This window comes from Neofelis nebulosa, chromosome 16 (genome assembly GCF_028018385.1).
Source record: "Neofelis nebulosa isolate mNeoNeb1 chromosome 16, mNeoNeb1.pri, whole genome shotgun sequence".
Classification (NCBI taxonomy): Eukaryota; Metazoa; Chordata; class Mammalia; order Carnivora; family Felidae; genus Neofelis; species Neofelis nebulosa.
Window position 1 is genome coordinate 3,811,775 of NC_080797.1, and position 18,393 is coordinate 3,830,167.

General features: G+C 56.4%; 1 protein-coding gene across 4 annotated transcripts in view; it reads left to right on the forward strand.

Moving 5' to 3' along the window:
- The window catches only part of NTN1 (netrin 1), a 190,441-nt gene that overhangs the window by 161,903 nt on the left and 10,145 nt on the right, over positions 1–18,393 (forward strand). For all 4 annotated transcript variants that reach the window (XM_058704909.1, XM_058704907.1, XM_058704910.1 and 1 more), the window contains exon 6: positions 12,303–12,377. In XM_058704909.1, the coding sequence (XP_058560892.1) occupies positions 12,303–12,377 (75 nt within the window). The remainder of the gene's footprint in view (positions 1–12,302; positions 12,378–18,393) is intronic.

The following is an 18,393-nucleotide window of genomic DNA, read 5'->3' on the forward strand; positions in this document are numbered from 1 at the left end:
GCCCTCTCCTCCCCGAGGTCCCAGCCACGAGGTCCTGTCCCAGAGAAGCCGTCTCTGACGCTACACCACTGTCACTTCCTCCTAAATCCCGCGTGGGGGCAGGACGGTTATTGTCATTGCCGTGCCCCTATTTCACTGATGGGGAGACTGAGACTCGGAGCAGTTAAGGGCCCCAGATCACTGGGCTGGGCATGCGATCTTGTTTTATAAGAAGCAGCTGCTTCCCCTGGAGCTCCTCTCTGGGGCCAGAAGTGGGGCCGGGCCCGTGGTGGGCTGCAGGGGGGTCTCGGAAGGAGAGTATCTGAAGTTGCAAACGTCGGGGTTTGCTATCTGGGAAGAAAGGAGGGTGGGTACCGGGGAGGCTGTTCTGGATCCGTCAGACCCGGGTCTGATGGTTGAGCCTCTCTAGGGGAAAGTACGGGAAAACAGGGTCCTGGCTGGGCTTGGCACAGTGCACATGTCTCCACCCATGCGGGTGCAGCAAGGGGACCATCTGGGAAGCCCTGGGCACCGGTGGCCAGAGCCGGGGAAGGGGCAGAAAGGCAGGGCAGGGCTTACCTTGGAGCACGGGGAAGGGTCCGGAGCACCAGCCTCGGCTCTAACCCGCTGAGCCCCGGGCCCCCAGCTTCATGCAGGAGGACAATCCAGTTCACCCCACTGTGGAGCACACACCCGTGTCCACACTTCCTCACCGGAACGTGTCTCTGTGGTCTTTGACGAGGGATGAGGCTTGTGGGGAGGAATGAGAAGGCTTGGGAACTGGCTCTTCGTGAGGACAGTCCAGAGTGGCGATCACGTTGCGGTGGCCTCAGCTGTGAAGTGCTGTCTGGGCAGTCCGGGGCGGGGTGGGGCGGGGCGGGGCGGGGGCCCATCCCATCCCTGCTAGTGAGAGAGTGAGGGCCAGCCTCTGTCGGTGCAACTTGAGACCCTGCACCCAGCAGCCCCCAGCCACCGAGGCTGGGCCGGAAGCCCCTGGTGGCTTTGCGTGACATTTAAAATAGAACTCAATCTGTATCTGGCTGCACACGGCCTGTCAGACTGTGTGAGTCGCATCTCTGCCTCTGTCTTCATTCATTCTGTGCAGGGCACCCCAGCCTGCATTCAGTCCCTGGGCTGTGCCAGGCACTTGATCCTGCCTCAGGGCCTTTGCACAGGTTTTTCTTCCAACTTGGAACCCTCTGCTCTCAGATCTTCATGCCCTGCCTCCTTTGCACTGTTTAGGTCTCCAGGTTGTTTTATCCCATAAATAAGTGGTCCCCATCCTCACCGAAGAAGGGACTCGCTTCGGAATATTTTTAGTGTTCCTTTCTTCTGAACATGAGAGTTGTATACTCATTACGGTAAAACTAAAGATACAGATAAGCCAAACGAGAGCGTAAAAACCAACCCTAGTCCTGCCAGGCAATGTTTTGGTGCATAAGATACTCTGCTAGAATAGAATTCAAACCCTTGCCCAGGTCGACAAGCCCCCAGGGACCCCCTGCAAGTGACGCAGTCCCACCCCGTTCACCAGCTCCAGGCTCCCCTCCTTTCTGTGTCTGTGTCCCGCCTGGCCCTTTGCCGCCCTGTGTGCCTCACAGAGCTGAGTCCTTGTCCTCCTAAATGCCACCTCCCGCGAACTGACCTTCATATCTGAGTAGGTCTCCATCCCCGCCCCCGTTCTCTACTGACACGCGCTGCTCACGTCTCCCTCCCCTTTATGAGTGTCACTCTTTGATGGGCATGATTACACTCATGTTGTTGACCTGTCTCCTCCCGCTGTGAAGCCTCCCCAGCGTTTCGTGAGCCTCACTGTCCACCCAGCGCCTCCCAGAGCTGGCCACATGGAAATTGCTTAGCAAGCTCTTTAAGTGAGTGGATGGATGATAAATCCGTAGAAGTGGGGGTGCCACGTCAAAGGGTGTGCATTTTTCCAGGGTTTTGACATTTCGATGCCGGTTGCACTCGAGGAACATTAACTTGCACCCTTACCACGTTGTGTGTGTGTCCGTGTGCGAGTTTGTGAGCCAAAAGTCCTATATTCCCGTGGATTTAAGTTGCATTTCTTTGATCACTTGAGATTGCCCATTTTTACATCTCCTTGTCCCTTTTATCCCCCTCTCTTGTGAATTGCCTGTTTCTCTCTTTTGAATTTTAGCTTGCTTGTCTTATTGATTCCCAAGAGTTCTTTACATATTAAAGACCCCCATCCTTTGCTATCTATGTCGCAAACACTTTTGGCTTTTTTCTAGTCGTTTGCTTTAAAGGTCACAGGCACCTGGTGCCTAGCTCCTCTGCTGGGCCGTTCCTGGGGGCTGCCTTATTTGGGGGAGTCCTAGGCATTTCTGCCCCCGGGCCCAAAGTCAGAAGGGCATTACGTTGTAGAGGCAGGTAGGGCTGACAGAGCGGATTGGCAAGACCAGCACAGGCTTAGAGAGATATCCGGCCTGTGACCCTGGCTGTCCCCGAGAGGTGGCTGTACCCTGGGTAAAGGGCTTGTGGGTGGATATACTAGGAAGGTGGTCTTACTTCGGGGAGAGTCTTTAAATCACCTGCAGCCTTGGATGGAGGGGGGGGGAGTTGGCTTCACGAGGAGTGCTTCCTCCACCCTCCCCACGCCTTCCCTACAATGGCCTAATTTATGAAGCCCCCGGCTGCCCACCGTGTGCCAATGGGACTCTGGCCTGAGGAGGTCTGAGTGGCTTTGTGGCTCTAGGTCGGGTGGAGCCCAAACACACTTTCTCCGGACAGACTGGCCTCACCTGCCTTTTGTCAGCTGCTGGTGGACAGAGTGGCCCAGTCGAAGTGGATGGAGCCAGCCAGGTGTCCCTCCTAGCCCTGCCCCCTGAACTTTTCCACCCTGGCCAGGTGGCGGTGGAGGGGGGTGGGGGGTGGGGACCAGGAGCCCCCTCCCCTGCGCCCAGCAGCTCACCCAGCCCTGCAGGTCTCAGCCTGGGGATGGACCGCGGTGGCTGGTGTCCCTTGCTCGTTACCCCCACCTTCCCGAGCCTGACAGCCCAAAAGCAGAGAGGCAGGGGTGCTGCTCAGAGCGAGACCTTGGCCAGCTCCCCGCCCTGCTCCGAGGGAGGTGCCAGATGCAGTGCCCCTGGTTCCAACCGGGGGACGCTGGGCCCCGCCTGCCATATGCTCGGAGATGAGCCTCGATCTGGCGAGCAGGCCTGCCCAGCAGGATTTTTGGCACCTGGGGCACAGGAGGCAGACCAGAGGGGTGAGCTGCCCGAGGTGGTGGGAGAGGACGGGAGCGGCTCAGCCGCTGGGATTGGGCCTGTAGGGCCCCCTCTTGGCTCTTGGCTGCGGGCTGGTCCGGGGAGCAGGTGGGGGGAATAAAAGGGAGGTTGGCTGCTCCCAGGAGGAGCCAGGACGCCAGCCGGCCAGGATGGGCCTGCTGCGAGCTGCAGACAGCAGCCTCCGGGCTCGGCGGCTCTCTCTCGTCCCTGCGTCCGTCCCTGTCCGTCCCCGTCTTTCCGGGGAGGAGGATGGGACTGGCAGGTGACCCTGGCGTAGGGGCCCCTGCAGATCTCACTGTACTGATCCGTACCCTCAGTTCGAGCCCCAGGGGGTCCCCCGAGAGAGCAGGGGCCCACCCCTCACTCTCTGCTCCTGTGCGGAGACACCCGGGGGGCGGCCCGGCCACTGGCCCGGCGAGGACGGGACCCTCTTTCCTGAGAGTCATTTGTGCCGGGCACAAAACGCGGGGTCGGCCGCTGAATGAGATCAGTCAGCTGGTCTGCAGGGTCTGTGGGTGCACACGCTCCTGCTGGTTTTTATATCAGCGTCGAACCAGTAGGACACTGCTTTTCCCTTTTTTTTTTTTTTTTTTTGAGTTGAAAAATGATCGATTTTAGGGACTTTCACACGGTCCTGCTAACCGATTTCCACCTTTTTCTGTGTTTCTGCCCCAGATCAAGTTGCATCGGATCCAGGGTTTTCTGAAGATGAGTTCTCTCTTCTTTAGTCCGACTTGGTCATTGACGTTTTCCTAAAAAGTAACGCCTTTCATTCAGTGTCCAAGATTTCAGCCTAAAGCTGTCTACGGTAGCTTTATACTTTGTAAAATGTTCTTTAGACCGTGGGTTGTACTGCTCTCCTCATTACTTCCTGAAGCGTATCTGAGGTTTCTCTCTTAATTCATAATTAGACCTGACAGTGTTTTGTCTGGTCTTCGTTTGCTTGGTTTATTGTTGTTGTTGTTGTTGTTGTTGTTGTTTTGGGTTTTTGTTTGTTTGTTTTGTTTTTTGTTGTTTTTGTTTTTGCTGGAGTTTATTGGTTCCGGGGCTTTCCTGAGAGTCATTTCTTGGGAGTGTTTGCATCTTGTGAGTTTTTCTGCTATTCTGTCCCACTACTTTCTACTTCTGTTGTTAATCTTTTCCCCCAGCTCCCTTCAGATGTTGTTTTGCTCACTTTCTAACTTCTAGAATCGAGTGCGTTTGTTTTCATTGTTTTCCGTTTAAGAATAAATCCTGTTTATTACGATGTGGTTGGGAAATGTGGCCTGTACATTTCCAGCTCTTTTGGAATTAATTTAGCATCCTTTTACTGCTTATGTGTCTGCCCGTTCCTTTGTGTGTTGCTAATACCTTTTGGTTAATATATTTCAATAAGATATTATTCCACACAGAACATTCTCTCCATTTTTATTACTGGGCAAACTTCTTTGTTACTTAGTGATGAACATAACTTCCTTAAAGAAGCTTACAACTTCTTTCAGTGTTGTAAGCTTTGAAAACAAACTGCTTCAGGGGTGCCTGGGTGGCTCAGTCAATTGAGTGACTGACTTTTGATTTCAGCTCAGGTCAGAATCTCATGGTTTGGGAGTTCGAGCCCCTCATCTCTCTCTGTGCTGATGGTGCAGAGCCTGCTTGGGATTCTCTCTTTCTGCCCCCCCCCCCTCAAAATAAATACACTTGAAAAAAAACCCCAAATTGTTTCATTTAGTTATGTGCCGCTGAAACGGTTATACAATATTTTTTAATCCATTTTTCAGTAGAGGGGTTGACTCCATTTCCAGTTGTTTTCTATAACAACTGTAATTCCTCTTCTGTAATTTTGATTAACCTCAGTTGCTTTTTATATATTCCACTTTTTCTATTTTTCTTTTTCTTTTACATAGTTCCTATGACTATTAAAAAAAATTTTTTTTTAAGTAATCTCTGCACCCGATGTGGTGCTCGAACTCACAACCATGAGATCAAGCAAGAGCCTCCCGCTTGGTACACCTGGGTGGTTCGGTTGGTTAAACGTCCAACTCTTGATTTCAGCTTAGGTCATGGTCTCATCGTTCGTAAAATTGAGCTCCTCATCGGGCTCTGCATTGACAGTGCAGCGCCTGCTTGGGATTCTCTCTCCCTCTCTCTCTCTGCCCCTCCCCTGCTTGGTCTCTCTCTTTCTCAAAATAAATAAATAAACTTAAAAAAAAAAGTCACATGCTCTACTGACCTCACCAGACAGGCGCCCCCATATTACCTATAACATATTTCCCGTATTCTCTGGTGTTTTGTGGTTGCCTTTGAGTTTTTTGAAAGCACTATTTGATCTAATGGCTTTTATTTGTTAGAGTCAAAAATGAAACAGCATCTCTTAATTTTTACCTACTTAAGACTAAGAATTGTATCCCCACCCCATTCTACTGCTTAGTCTTTGTTAATATGATCTAAAATTTCAGGCTACGTTTTATCGTTATTCATACGCATATGTCCTTATATATACTCATTCACTGATGTTCTCTTTCAAAAATTTAAAAATTATTTTGAGGGGTGCCTGGGTGGCTCAGTTGGTTAAGCATCTGACTTTGGCTCAGGTCATGATCTTGTAGTTTGTGAGTTCAAGCCCCATATCCAGTTCTGTGCTAACAGCTCAGAGCCTAGAGCCTGCTTTGGATTCTGTGTCTCCCTCTGTCCCAGCCTCTCCCCTGCTTGCACTCAGTCTCTCTCTCTCAAAAATAAATAATAACCATTAAAAAAATTTTTTTTAAATTATTTTGATCTTTGCCTTCAGTTTTAGAACCAAATATGAAATGTCCACAAGGGCTGGTTTCAGAGCCCATCACCGGCACATTCATACTGTACAATCTCATCAAGGCTCACCAAGACCTCCCCCTCTTAAACTCTTACTTTTGATTCATTTCATGGTTGTTTGGAAAACATTCTTGAGTATCTCCCTCAGAAAAGGATACATGATTGGAATATTGTCTGGGATCTTTCACACTGAAGAACACCTTCTGTTCTTTGCGGTGTGCACACATATGAGACAGTCTAGCTGGGTATCAAAATCCTAGACCAACAGATTTTCCCTCCTCCTATGAGCATTGTTCCATGGTCATCTGGCCAGCTTCTTGTTGTTGATTTTTCATCCATATAGAATTTTCTCTCATCCTGGTATTTTGTATGTCGTGCAGAGACATGTCTGAGTGTTGGTGTCTTTTCCTTGGTGTTTTTCCAAAACATCCATGAACCTTCTCCCTGTGTGTATGTAGGTCTGCCTTTAGCTCAAGAGCCCAATCTTTGATTCTTATTTCTGTTCCACTTGACTTCTGCTGCATTGTCTCCCACTCCACTGTCTCTCTTATATCCTTACCACTTTCTCTTTTGTGGTTTCTGTGTCTTTATCCTTTTCCTCTAGAATTCACGAGTGTCTCTCCAGTTTATTCTCTCTGTGTCTGAATCAGGTTTCTCCAGTATCATTTCTTTTTCCTGCTTCCAAAGGAGGGTTTTTTATGTTTGTTTGTTTGTTTGTTTATTGAGAGAGAGAGAGAGCACAAGCAGGGGAGCACAGCAGAGAGAGGGAAAGGGAGAATCCGAAGCAGGTTCCGTGCCATCAGCACAGAGTCCGACATGAGGCTCGATCTCACCAACTGCCAAAGTGGGTTTTAACGGTGCTCCTGAGTTTTTAGGTTTTGGCTTCGGTTTTGGTTTTCCCAGTTCTTTCTCTCCTGTGTCACACTCTGTGTACTATTGTATGGTACAGTCTCTTCAGCTCAAGTGGTCTTCCCTTATGGCTTTCTTCTCCAATTGCATAGAGGTGGTGCCTTTTTAGATCTTTTTTAGCCTGCCATGCCCATTCAGTTACATGTCGTCTGTGTCTGTTTTCAAGCCGTGGTGACAGAGTTTGAATACGTGTGATAGAGACCGTATGGCCTGCAAAGCCGAAGATATTTGCTGTTTGGCACTTTGCAAAAAGAAAAAATTTGCAGATCCCTTACTGGCGTGACAGACGGATTCTCATCTCAGCTCCAAGCTGGATGGCAGGGGGAATGCATGCAGCTCCCTCCCTGCTCCCGGGTCCTACCAGCATTTTCCCTCAATTCACTTTTGCTCTGTAGAGATGCTATCCTTCTGTCTGCACTGCCTGGTCTCCTCATTCTCTGCACTAGTGATCTTGATAAAAATGCACGTTCAGAGGTGCCTGGGCGGCTCAGTCGGTTGGGCATCCCACTCTTGACTTTGGGTCCAGTCGTGATCTCACGGATCATGAGTTCGAGCTCCACATGGGGCTCTGCACTGACAGTGTGGAGTCTGGTTGGGATTCTCTCTCCCTCTCTCTCCCTGCCCCTCAGCCGCGCGCGTGCTCTCTCTCTCTCAAAAATATATAAAACATTTAAAAAAAAAAAAAGATTCCTCTCCCTGGAGGAGGGAACCACCACCCCCACCCATTTCCTGCCCCTTTGTTTTCTGGTGGTTTTGCCTCTGTGTCCTCTCTTTTTTTCAAGATCTTTTCTGTTCATCAGACAAAAGGCTGCATCTCAAGGTAGAACCTGGGAAGGTTTTGCTTGTTTCACCACCATCTGCCTTTAATTAATAAAGATTGCTCCCAGATTCCAACATTGGATCATCTATCAGTTTAGTTTTTGGCATTAGCGTGAATTTCTTCCCCCCCCCCCCCCATCGTCTTTACAGCTATTTTGGAACAAAACGAGGAGAGGCTCCACGGGAGCTGCCCAGTAGATGTGCCATTTTGAAGGAGTCGGGACTGCGTCGTGTAAAAGCTGTGGCTTGTCCATCCCGCAGCAGGCTCCTTAGCTGTGTGTGCATCTGATCAAAGAAGGAAGTGCAGGAACATTTTCCCTATCCAGGGACCACTTGTCCAGTGACCTCAGTTCTCTGGAATACAACCCAAACAAAGAGTGCACAAGCAGCCAGATAGCTGCCACGGTGTCCATGTTCCGGGCGTTATTCACTTTACCCAAAGGAGAGTGTTTCCGTTTCCCTCATTCGAAGCCGGGTTACCCGTGTTTTCTGCACACTTCTAACGGTCTTGGTCTTTGCACTCCTAGCCCACAACCAAATCGGAACCGGCAACTCTGAAGGGGATAGGGAACGTTTTTTGACAACGGGCACACTGACCTAAGAAGTGTTTCTCATGGGGGCACTGGGGTGGCCCAGTCGGTTAAGCGTCTGGCTTCAGCTCAGGTCATGATCTCGCGGTTCGTGAGTTCGAGCCCCATGTCAGGCTCTATGCTGACGACAGCAGAGGGCCCGCTTCAGATTCTCTGTCTCCCCCTTCCCTGCTCACACGTGCATTCTCTCTCTCTCAAAAATAATAAATTTTTTAAAAATTGAAAAAAAAAGAGGTGTTTCTGGTGGACCAAAAGGAAAGACATAGGACCCCTGCTCTCACCCCACAACTCACACACCAAAGTGAAAACAGATACAACTGTAAATGCTTACCAGTGCCTGGTAAGGGCAGGCGCTCTATGTGAGCACCCTCCACTTTGAGTCAACAACCACGTCTCTGGGCCTTTCCTCTGCCAGTCTGGGTGCCCTGGGCACCCTGGCCCTACCTTCCACACCTATAGTTAGTTCCAGGAGTGACTCCTAGGACCCTAGCCTCGCATCAGACTCACCTGGGGAACTTAAAAAATCAGGACAGGGGCACCTGGGTGGTTCAGTCAGTTACGTGTCCGACTTCGGCTCAGGTCATGATCTCATGGTTCATGGGTTCAAGCCCCATGTCAGGGGCTGTGCTGACAGCCCGGAGCCTGGAGCCTACTTTGGATTCTGTGTCTCCATCTCTCTCTGTCTATCCTTCTCCCACTCATGCTCTGTCTCTCTGTCTCTCTCAAGAATAAAATAAACATTAAAAAAATTAAAACGCAGGACATGCAGGGGCACCTAGGTGGCTTTGTTGGCTAAGCACCCGACTCTTGATTTCGGCTCCGGTCACGATCTCACAGTTCATGAGTTCAAGCCCCGCATCCGGCTCTGCATTGACAGCTAGGAGCCTGCTTGGGATTCTTCTCTCTCTCCTTCTCTCTCTGCCCCTCCCCTGCTCGCTCGCTCGCTCTCTCTAAATAAATAAATAAATAAATAAATAAAAACTTAAAATCGGGACATGCCCCCTAAACCAGTGAAATCAGAACGTCTTGGGAGTGGGACTCAGGCATCAGTGTTTCTTAAAGCTTCTGGGTAATTCCATCCCCTAGGGCCCCGGGTGGGGAACCACCGGGGTGTGAGTAGCAGGAGTTTTCCAGCCAGACCACCTCATCTCTAAAAGGCGGTAATTGTCAGGGTCGAGGGCTCACACCTCGTGCCTCGTTGGTAATATTGAGGGGCTGCCATTGAGGTGCTGGGTCTCGATAGTCACGGGGACCCACCGAGGCTTTGTCAAGCAGGGTCTCACTAGGCAGGGATGCACGCCACACGTTCTAAGACGGTTTCTGTGCCAGGTGGATACTTGGCCCCGGAAGGAGGAGCTGTGGTTGTTACCAGGAGGGAAAGGAGGGCGCCAGGGCCGAAGGTGTCACGGGGTCCGGCCACCGTCCCTCCAGCCCCACGGTGCCGGGCTGACTTGTGGCGGATGCTCTGGAACCTTCCTGGCTTTCAGGTGGGACTAGCGCTGACTGCCTGGGCTGTGTGCCCCGGGCTGAGACGGAGGGGGTGTGTCTGGCCCTAGTGCCGGGGAGGCAGGGTGTGGGGCATTTCCTGCAGACTGGAATGCAAGTCCTGACGCGGGCCGGCGACGTTCGACCTTCGTAAAAATAATAAGGAAGCGACGAGAGTGGATTCAAGGCTGCCCCAGGAATAACGTCACCCAGCCCTGCTCGTATTCCAATTCGCTTCCCTCAGTGGAGAGGGCAGGGAGGGACTCGAGCCAGCTCGCTCAGGACCGCAAGGACTTACGCACAACCCGGGTTCAGACGCAGTGGTGGCTTTGCTGTGAGCGTCATCTGTCCCTGAGCTGGCAGAGATGTGGCCAAGAGCAGCGGTTCCCACGGGTGAAGCGCGCTGTGGTGGTCATGGTGCCAGTGCCACTGATGTGTGCGTTCGGGCCACCATCACCTCACATTGACCTCTCGGGCTTGGCCACAGAATGCAGGCTGCTGTGTCTGGACAGCCCAGATCCTGCGTCCCGAGAGGCCCCTGCTGCGGTCACCAGCCAGCCAGCACTTAGGGCCTCTGGTGCTCCTGGGCGGGGCCTCCTGGCAGGTGGGCGGGGCCTCCTGGAGAGTGGGCGGGGCCTCCTGGAGAGTGGGCGGAGCATCCTGACAGGCGCCTTCTGGCCGGTGAGGGGGGGCCTCCTGGCAGGTGGGCGGGGCATCCTGGGGGGGCGGGGCCTCCCAGCGGGTGGGCAAGGGCTCAGGTCCAAGGGCTCAGACCGCAGGGCAACAGGAGGAGGGGCTGCTTTTCTCCGCCATTTCCTGAGACTGGTACCCAACCAGGTGCCCCAGGAAGTTGGTTCAGGAGGGGGCAGGGGGCTGCCAGGCCCATGGTCCTCAGGGCAGTGGGATGGAGCTGTTTTTCCTTCAACCAAGGCACCAGTCAGTGAATTCCAGAACTTGGAAGGAGGCATCCACCTCCCATGGGGCCAGAGGCTGACTTTAGCGAAATCTCAGGAAATTTCGGGAAATCTCTGAATATTCTCTTCTGCCTGTCGGAGACATGATGGGGGCAGGGGGGCAGATGCACTGGGAGGCCTGATTTGCTGCTCTCGCTTTGTCCTGTGCCCCCACACAAATCATTGCTCACCCCCACCTTGGCCTTGGTGTTCCCCTCTGCAGAGTGAGGGATGGCACCTGTTCCTGGGGCGGTCACCTCTTTGTGTGTGTGTGATCTTTGTAGCCCCCTTCTCCTCGCCCGTCACCAGGACACGTGCCCAGCTCACATCCACTGCCCGATGCCGTGTCTGCTCCTAGACCAGGCTGGGCCGTCCAAGCCCCCAGGCCGCTTCCCCACCGGCGGTGTGTGCGTCCCCAGCTCTGAGCGTAATGGCCCACATTTGAGGGAATCCGTTGGTTTGCAGAGACACTGCTCGGCATAACCTAGTGCAGTAATCGAGCAGCATCTCAGATCTGAGTCTGAGGCCCAGCCGGGGCACCGGCTCTCCAAGATGCACCGGGCGGGTAGTCCCGGCTTTCTCATCTGCCAGAAGGGAGTATCACCCACGTATCAAGAACTGAGCGAGGCCCGTCGGGCAGTGGTGCAGGGCGGGCCGGGGCGACTTCTTGGGCCCCTCTGGGCTGGGCTGGCCGTCGCGCTAATGAGGGTGTCACATCACAAACGGATCCAGCAAAGGCATTGCATCACCGGAGCGGGAAGAGCTGGTGGGGGAGAGGGCGTGGTTGGGCCGAGGCTGGAGGTTTGCTTCGGGTGGACAGAGGCCGCCCCCGGGAGAAGCAGACTGGACCTCGGCAGGCCCCAGGGCCCTGCACGTCGCGCCTGGCTCACGCTCCGGCTCCGAGAAGCCCCCGAAGTGATACCCGGCGGACGCAGGCCCAGCAGCCCTGGCTCTCAGCAGTAGGGCCCATTAGAACTGAACTCTTCTTCGTGGAACATTCTATTTGCACACTCCAGTAGAGTGGACACCAAAGGGGCTTTCTAATGCTTCATGGGCTGCTAATTTCCTCCGTGACCTCTTTTGTTGGGGTCTGACCCCAGCCAGAGGCCCCGCGCCATGAAAGCCAGCGCCTGACACAGGCCCAGGGCACGGGGTGACAATGAGGCCTCTATCGGCTTTAATCAGGCTCCAGTTGTGTCTTAAGAACCGGGTGGGGGGAATCTGTGTGGCGCTCAGAAGCCCTGGGTGGCACAATACGAGAGCCCCCCGCATCCCTCACGGAGGCCGAGGGGGGCTGCGGGCAGCGGAGGAGGGATTCGTCAGGCCCCAGGGGGGTGGGTCGGCCGGGGGGGGGGGGGGGGCTTTGTCCCAGGCGCCTCTTTAGAAGGCCAGGCCTGCCCTGAATGGCCGCCCGCTCGGCCCGAGGGTATCGCAGGCCTCTGGGTATCTGGGGAGGCAGGCCTCCCACTCGGCCTGCAGCCTATTCATTGCCAGCCTAATTAGGTTTTGTCTGTGCTCTCCCTCCCCTGCAGACTGCGATTCCTACTGCAAGGCCTCGAAAGGGAAGCTGAAGATTAACATGAAAAAGTACTGCAGGAAGGACTATGGTGAGTGTGAGTCCCCTTGTCTGGCGGGGACCGCGGGGCCACGTGACCAGCCGGGAGTGGGGCTCGGTTGCACGTGGTCCAGGCTGCGTGCTGGTCGTGGAGTCCCTGTGACCGGCCAGGGGCCCGGCTGGTGGCATCCCACGCCCAAGGGGCTTGTCACCTCTTCCACTTGGGTCTTCGGAGGCAAGGGGCCGTGGGGCGGGAGGGGCCGCGGGGTGCGAGGGCTGGGTTCTCTCCCTGGCAGGGAGGAGAATCTGGCATCCGGGCCAGTGGGGCTCCCCTGCGGCTGGGATGCCCAGTCTGGCGTCTGGTCTTCACTCTGTCCCGGAGATGGGGAGGGGGGGCTGCTGTGTGGCCTCAGACTAGTCACTTTACCTCTCTGGTTTTCGGTGCCCTCATCCATTCTATGGGCTTCCAACTTGAGTCTCCCTCCGGTGCTCAAAGTGGGGTTCTTCAGGAAAGGCGGTGGGAGCTCCAAGGGTTTAAAACTCCTATTCCTTTTTTTTAAATTAAATCTTTATTTATTTATTTTGAGAGAGAGAGAGAGAGGGAGAGAGTGGGGCAGGGTCAGAGAGAGAGGGAGAGAGAGAGAGAATCCAAAGCAGGCTGTGCGCTGTCAGCACAGAGCCCAATGCGGGGCTTGAACTCCCGAACCATGAGAGCGTGACCTGAGCCGAGATCAAGAGTCTGACGCTGAGCCGACCGAGCCACCCAGGCGCCCCTAAAACTCGTATTTCTGAAGCCTCTTCCTTCCAGAGGTCGACCCTGCAGGGCTGAGGTGGACCTGGGAATCTGCATTTTACAGGGCGTGCTGATAATTCTGATGTACCTGAACTTTGAACGCAGCTGCGGGGATCACCAAAGGGGTTTTGCAGCCGGGAGCTTTGGGGCTGGCGGCCCCGGGAGCCCCGTGCAGGTGCCCCGTCACTGGAGCCGTCAGGCCCCTTTCGGCGGGAAGGGGCGACTCAGCCCGTCACTCACTCCAGGCCATGCTCCCCGCGCCCCTTCTCCCTGTGGTCGGAGGCTGGGTTTGTGGTTTCCGCTACCTGAGCGTGTCTGTGCTGGCTGGGGGCCTGCGCTGGCCCGACATCACGTGATGCAGGGGCAAGGCCTGACTGTGGTCACGGTGGGTGGGAAGCAGTTGGGGAGGCCGTGGGAGGTGAGGAAGCTCCCAGGGCCCCCGGGCAGATGTGCACAGCGAGCTGGGGGGCACTTCAGAGCCGGCCCGGTGAACAGAAGTCCCAGGAGCGTCTGTGGGCACAGCTGGGGAAGGCCCTTGTGCGGAGAGCCGGGCATCCGTGTGGGCAGCCGAGGCCCCTGTCACCCGGCCGGGAGGTCGCTGCCGCCTGGATGCGGGCCCGAGGGGCCCTGAACCCGGGCCCGGTGTGGCTTCCACCGTCCGGGCCTCCCCCCAGGCTTGTGGGCCCGGCTGATTTGGATGGGGGCTGGGCCGCCTCCTCCTGCACGGACGGTCCATCCTGCCCACCCCCATGCGCCGCCTCCCCGCTCCCGCTGGGTGTTGCCCAGTCCCGTCTGTCCCTCTGCAGTCGGCCTCTCGGAGGCAAGTTCCCCATCCGAGGCCTCGGCAGCCCTGTCCCCCCGGCCCCCAGCCCTGCTCTGGCTTCTCACGTCTGTGCAGCTTCCCAGGTCTGCCCCCAATCCTTCCGTAGAACCCGGGACGCGTCACTCGCTTCTCTGAGCCTCCGTTTCCTTGTGTGCAGCATGAAGGCCGTGCACCTGCTGGCTGTGTCTACAAGCAGCCAGCACAGGGCCGGGTGCCTGACGGGCTCCCCGGGAGGGGTGTCGTCTGCTGGTCGGCAGTCAGTTGGGCAGGAGGGGAGGGGAGGAAGGGAGCAGAGCAGGTGGAAGAGAACCTTGGTCCGTCCCTCCCCGACCCAAGGGCGTCCAGCCAGGTCTTACCTGGGTCTTACCTGGGTCTTAACCTGGGTCGGCCATTTGAACCAAACACGTTTTTGTGGTTTTTTTCTTCTTTGATAAGGATGGTGGTCGGGACCTTTTAGCATAACGAAATGAACGAGGAGGCCCGAGGGAACCCAAAGGAATTTTGAGTACTCGTGAAACTTGCTCATTTTCCTCCGCGAGAACGTCTGTCCACACACCCACACGCACACGCGTGCGCACCCCACACTGGAGCCCAGAGCATGATCCCAGTGACTCAGGCCGCCTGGCTCAGATGTGATCAGGCCGTGGGGATCCCCGTTCCAGACCCTTCTGGGGCCCACACTACCTTCCCCAAAGCCCCTCGACAGTGCCCGCAGGAACGTCTGCCTTCCACCGGAAAATAACAGACTTTGGGATGGTTTAAAGGTAAAGGAGCTGGGCCCTGAGTCATCTCTGAGCCCTGGTGACGACCACAAGGAGGGGCCCCGGGTAGGGTCGCGTCCTCTCCCCCAGAAGCATCCTGCCTCTGCTGAGGTCCAGGCGCTCTTCTGAGGGATGAGGCCTCAGGCCGGAAGGCCCAAGGGTTCCGTCGTGTTCCCAGGCTTGGGGACAAGCACGGGCTGTCTCCGCAGGCCCAGAGAGCCCGGGGTCATAGAGAAGAGCCTTGTGCCCCCGCACCTGCCCAGAACTGGACAGGGAGGAAGGGAAGGGCCAGGTGGTCCCGTGAGGTGTTGGCCCACAGCCCCTGTTCTCATCGCAAAGTAAAGGAAGGAACAATTAGACTTTTTAAAAACATTCCCAGGGCAGCTCCTGTTTTCCACCTGGTTTTATCTGACTTGGCCCCACTTTGTTCTCTTCTTACTATGTTGGATTCTGCCTCCCTGACCTGTGATGTTCCAAGGGACCCTGGTCCCCCTCAGTGGTCTCCTGTCCCCTACCAGCAGGCAGGCTGCACAGCCTCTTTTTCTAAACCCAGAGGGCCCCACCCCACTCCAGAAGCCCCTCACCTGCCGTGGCACCCGGGCGGCAGGGACATCTTTTCTGGGGGTGTGGAAGGTGGGATTCCTTCTGCCATCTGCCCCCCACCCCTCCGCCTGACCCTCGCCTTCCTGCCAGCCCCTGGCTCCTCATGGATTATCCGAGACCATCGGTGTCAAAGGCGGCTGGCTTCAGTCCCCTCGTGTCACCCAGCTGGCGGGTGTCTTGCCCATGGAGGCCTGTCCTGCTCGATCCACAATGGCCTGCCCTGGGCGGCCGCTCTCGAATCACCTTTAGCCTCACCCGGGTCCTGCCCCAAGGCCGGGAGGGGTGAGGGATAGCCCAGCGGGCCCACCCTTGCAAGACTTCATGGAGGCCACCCCAGCTCCTGCCCCACACTCGCTGCCCGGGCACCCGCGGTTCTGCTGCTGGGTGACATTTGAGGGGCAGCAGAGGCAGGAGAGAAGTGGGGCGTCCCCTCGGGGAGCCGACGAGCTCTGAGGCTGTCGTGCCTCCAGCCTTTACGTCCTCCTGACCGTTCCCCAGAGCCTGTTGGCTCGAGGCCCGGACTCGTACTGTCCCCTCCTATTCCCCAAAGATCCTGGGGGGCTTCTGGTCCCCAAGACTGATCCTGATTCCCTTGGGGTCACCTAAAAGCTGGGGAGCTTTTAGCCCCCAGCTTAGCATCCAGGCCTGCGTGGTCGGGCAGCAGGCAGGACAAAGATGTGTCAGGAGACGGAATTGCAGGGGGAGGGTCTCCAAGAGCCCAGCAGGGTGGGCTTCAGGCCGTCGTGGGGGAGGCTTGTTCCGGAAGCAGTGAGTGGTGCCCACAGGGGTGGGTGCAGGGGGCGCACGGGTGCTCTGAGGCTGGGGGTAGGTCTCGTGATTGGATTGCAGGACTTCTGTAGAGAATCTTCCTTGTATTCTGCTGGGACCGTAGAGCCCCGGATTAAGTGCGAGTAGGGGGCATCCCTCCCCTACCCGGGGCAGACGTGGGCCAGCCCGGGGGCACGAGGAGCAGGAGGGACCCGGCCTGGGGACGGGCGGCTAGGTGAGGCCGGCAGAGCAGCCGGGGGGGGGGGGGGGGGGGGGGGGGCGGGGAGGACTGGGGAGCGGGCCTCTGAGGGGCCGCGTCCTCTCGGACTGACACCCGGCAGGGAGCCAATTAGAAAACGCGTTTCCTTCGCTTCCAGCGAGCGCGCGGGGTGTTCCAGAAGCTGCTAATTAGTACCTCGGGTTTGCCGCCCCCGCCAGGTGACAAGCAGGCCCCAGACCCCCTTCTTCGTGCCAGAGGTCGTGGATCTGGGACCCCGCTGACCTGGGCAGCGGACGGAAGGCGGGGTGGGGGGTGGGGGGAGCAGGGCGGTGAGAAATGATCAGTGGCTGGTTTGGGCTGTGCCGGTCCTGCCCTGTGTCGTCTCGGGCACGTTCCTGACACGAGGGGGCCCCACGTGGGTAGGGCTGGGGTGGGCGCCGCGCAAGGCGAGAAGGCGTGGGGTCGGGGTCGGGCCTCGGGGCTGAGCCCGCCAGCCACGCCCCTCACATCCGGGCACGGAAGGGGGCACCCGCCCGGGATCTGGAGGCACCGGTTCCCGACTTGCTGGGGGACTTTGGACAGGAGTCTCGGCAGCCTGGGCCTCAGGCTCCAAGTCTGTCAGATGCAGGTGTCGTCAAGGGGACACGACGCCCTTCTAGATGAGACCAGATGGCGGCCCGCTGCGCCAGGTGCCATCTCCTCGAGGCAGAGGTCACCTCCGCCCACCTCTCCTGGGCCACCCCAGCCCTCTGTCGCCCTCTAGGGGGATCCGGCTCACCTTGCAAATGCTTGAGAAGGCGCCAGCCTGCGGCTCGGTGAGGAACGGTGGTTTGGCTCGCAGAAGACAGTTTCCGTTATCGTCCGGTGTCTTGGCATCCCTGCCGGGTCCCCGGGATCACCCAACCCCGGGCGGGACGGGCCTTTGTGTGAGCGTGCTCGCGTGACACCGTGTGTGCGCACGTGGGACAGCATGTGTGTGCACTGTGACGGTGCGTGTGTGGGCATGTGTGACGCCGTGTGTGCGAGTGCACGCGGGACTGTGAGTGTGCACGTGACGGTGTGAGCGTGCTCGTATGACACCGTGTGTGAGTGTGCATGCGGGACGGCATGTGAGTGTGTACGTGAGGGTGTGCGTGTGCAGGTGTGCTCGTGTGACCGTGCGTGTATGCGGGTGTGCATGTGTGCAGGTGTGTGTGGGGATGTGTGAGTGTGCTTCTGTGAGTGCACACGAGTGTGTGACAGCATGTGGGTGTGCAAGTGGCAAGTACAAGCGCACCCGTGTGACAGCATGTGGGTGTGTTTTCCTGTGGGTGGGCATGTGTAAGTGTGTATGAGAGCTTTGTGGCTGTTTATGTGATAGTGTGTGAGCGTGTGTGCTCATGTGATCACACATGTCGGTGTGCATGTGTGGTGTGAGTGGGCATACATGTGTGCAAAAGTGTGTGTGACAGCCTGTGAGTGTGCACACGTGAGTACATGTGTGACAGCATTGTGGGTGTGCTCATGTGACTGAGCATGTGCGTGTATGCTTGTGTGTGTGTGTGTGTGTGTGTGTGTGTGTGTGAGTGAGTGTGGGTATGTGTGTGAGTGGGCTCCTGTGAGTACACGCACGAGTGTGTGACAGCATGCGGGTATGTAGGTGTGCAAGTATGACCGTATATGCGCATGTGCACGTGTATTCCCGCGTGTGCGTGTGTGTGAGTGTACGTGTGATAGCGTGCGTGGGTGTGCTCATATGCGTGTGCCCATCGGTGTGAGCGCATGGTGCATGCGAGCAGGCATGTATGAGTGTGCACGTGAAAGAGTGCGTGTGTGACAGCATGTGAGTTTGCTCGTGCGAGTGCCTGTGCGACCGTGTGTGCCAGAGTATGTGCGCTCCTCTGACAGCGTGGTGTGTGTGCGAGAAGGCTCACGTGCGTACGTGTGCTCACCGCAGCCCGGGAAGTCCCGCCGCCATCCCCTCTTTGCACACCCACCGAGCACCTGCTGTGTGCCCCGCCCTGTCCTGGGCACTGAGCTTAAGGGGGAGGAGACCCAGGCTCAGCCCTCAAGGAGCTTGCAGTCGAGGAGGAGAGACGGGCACACAGATGAGAGCACGGA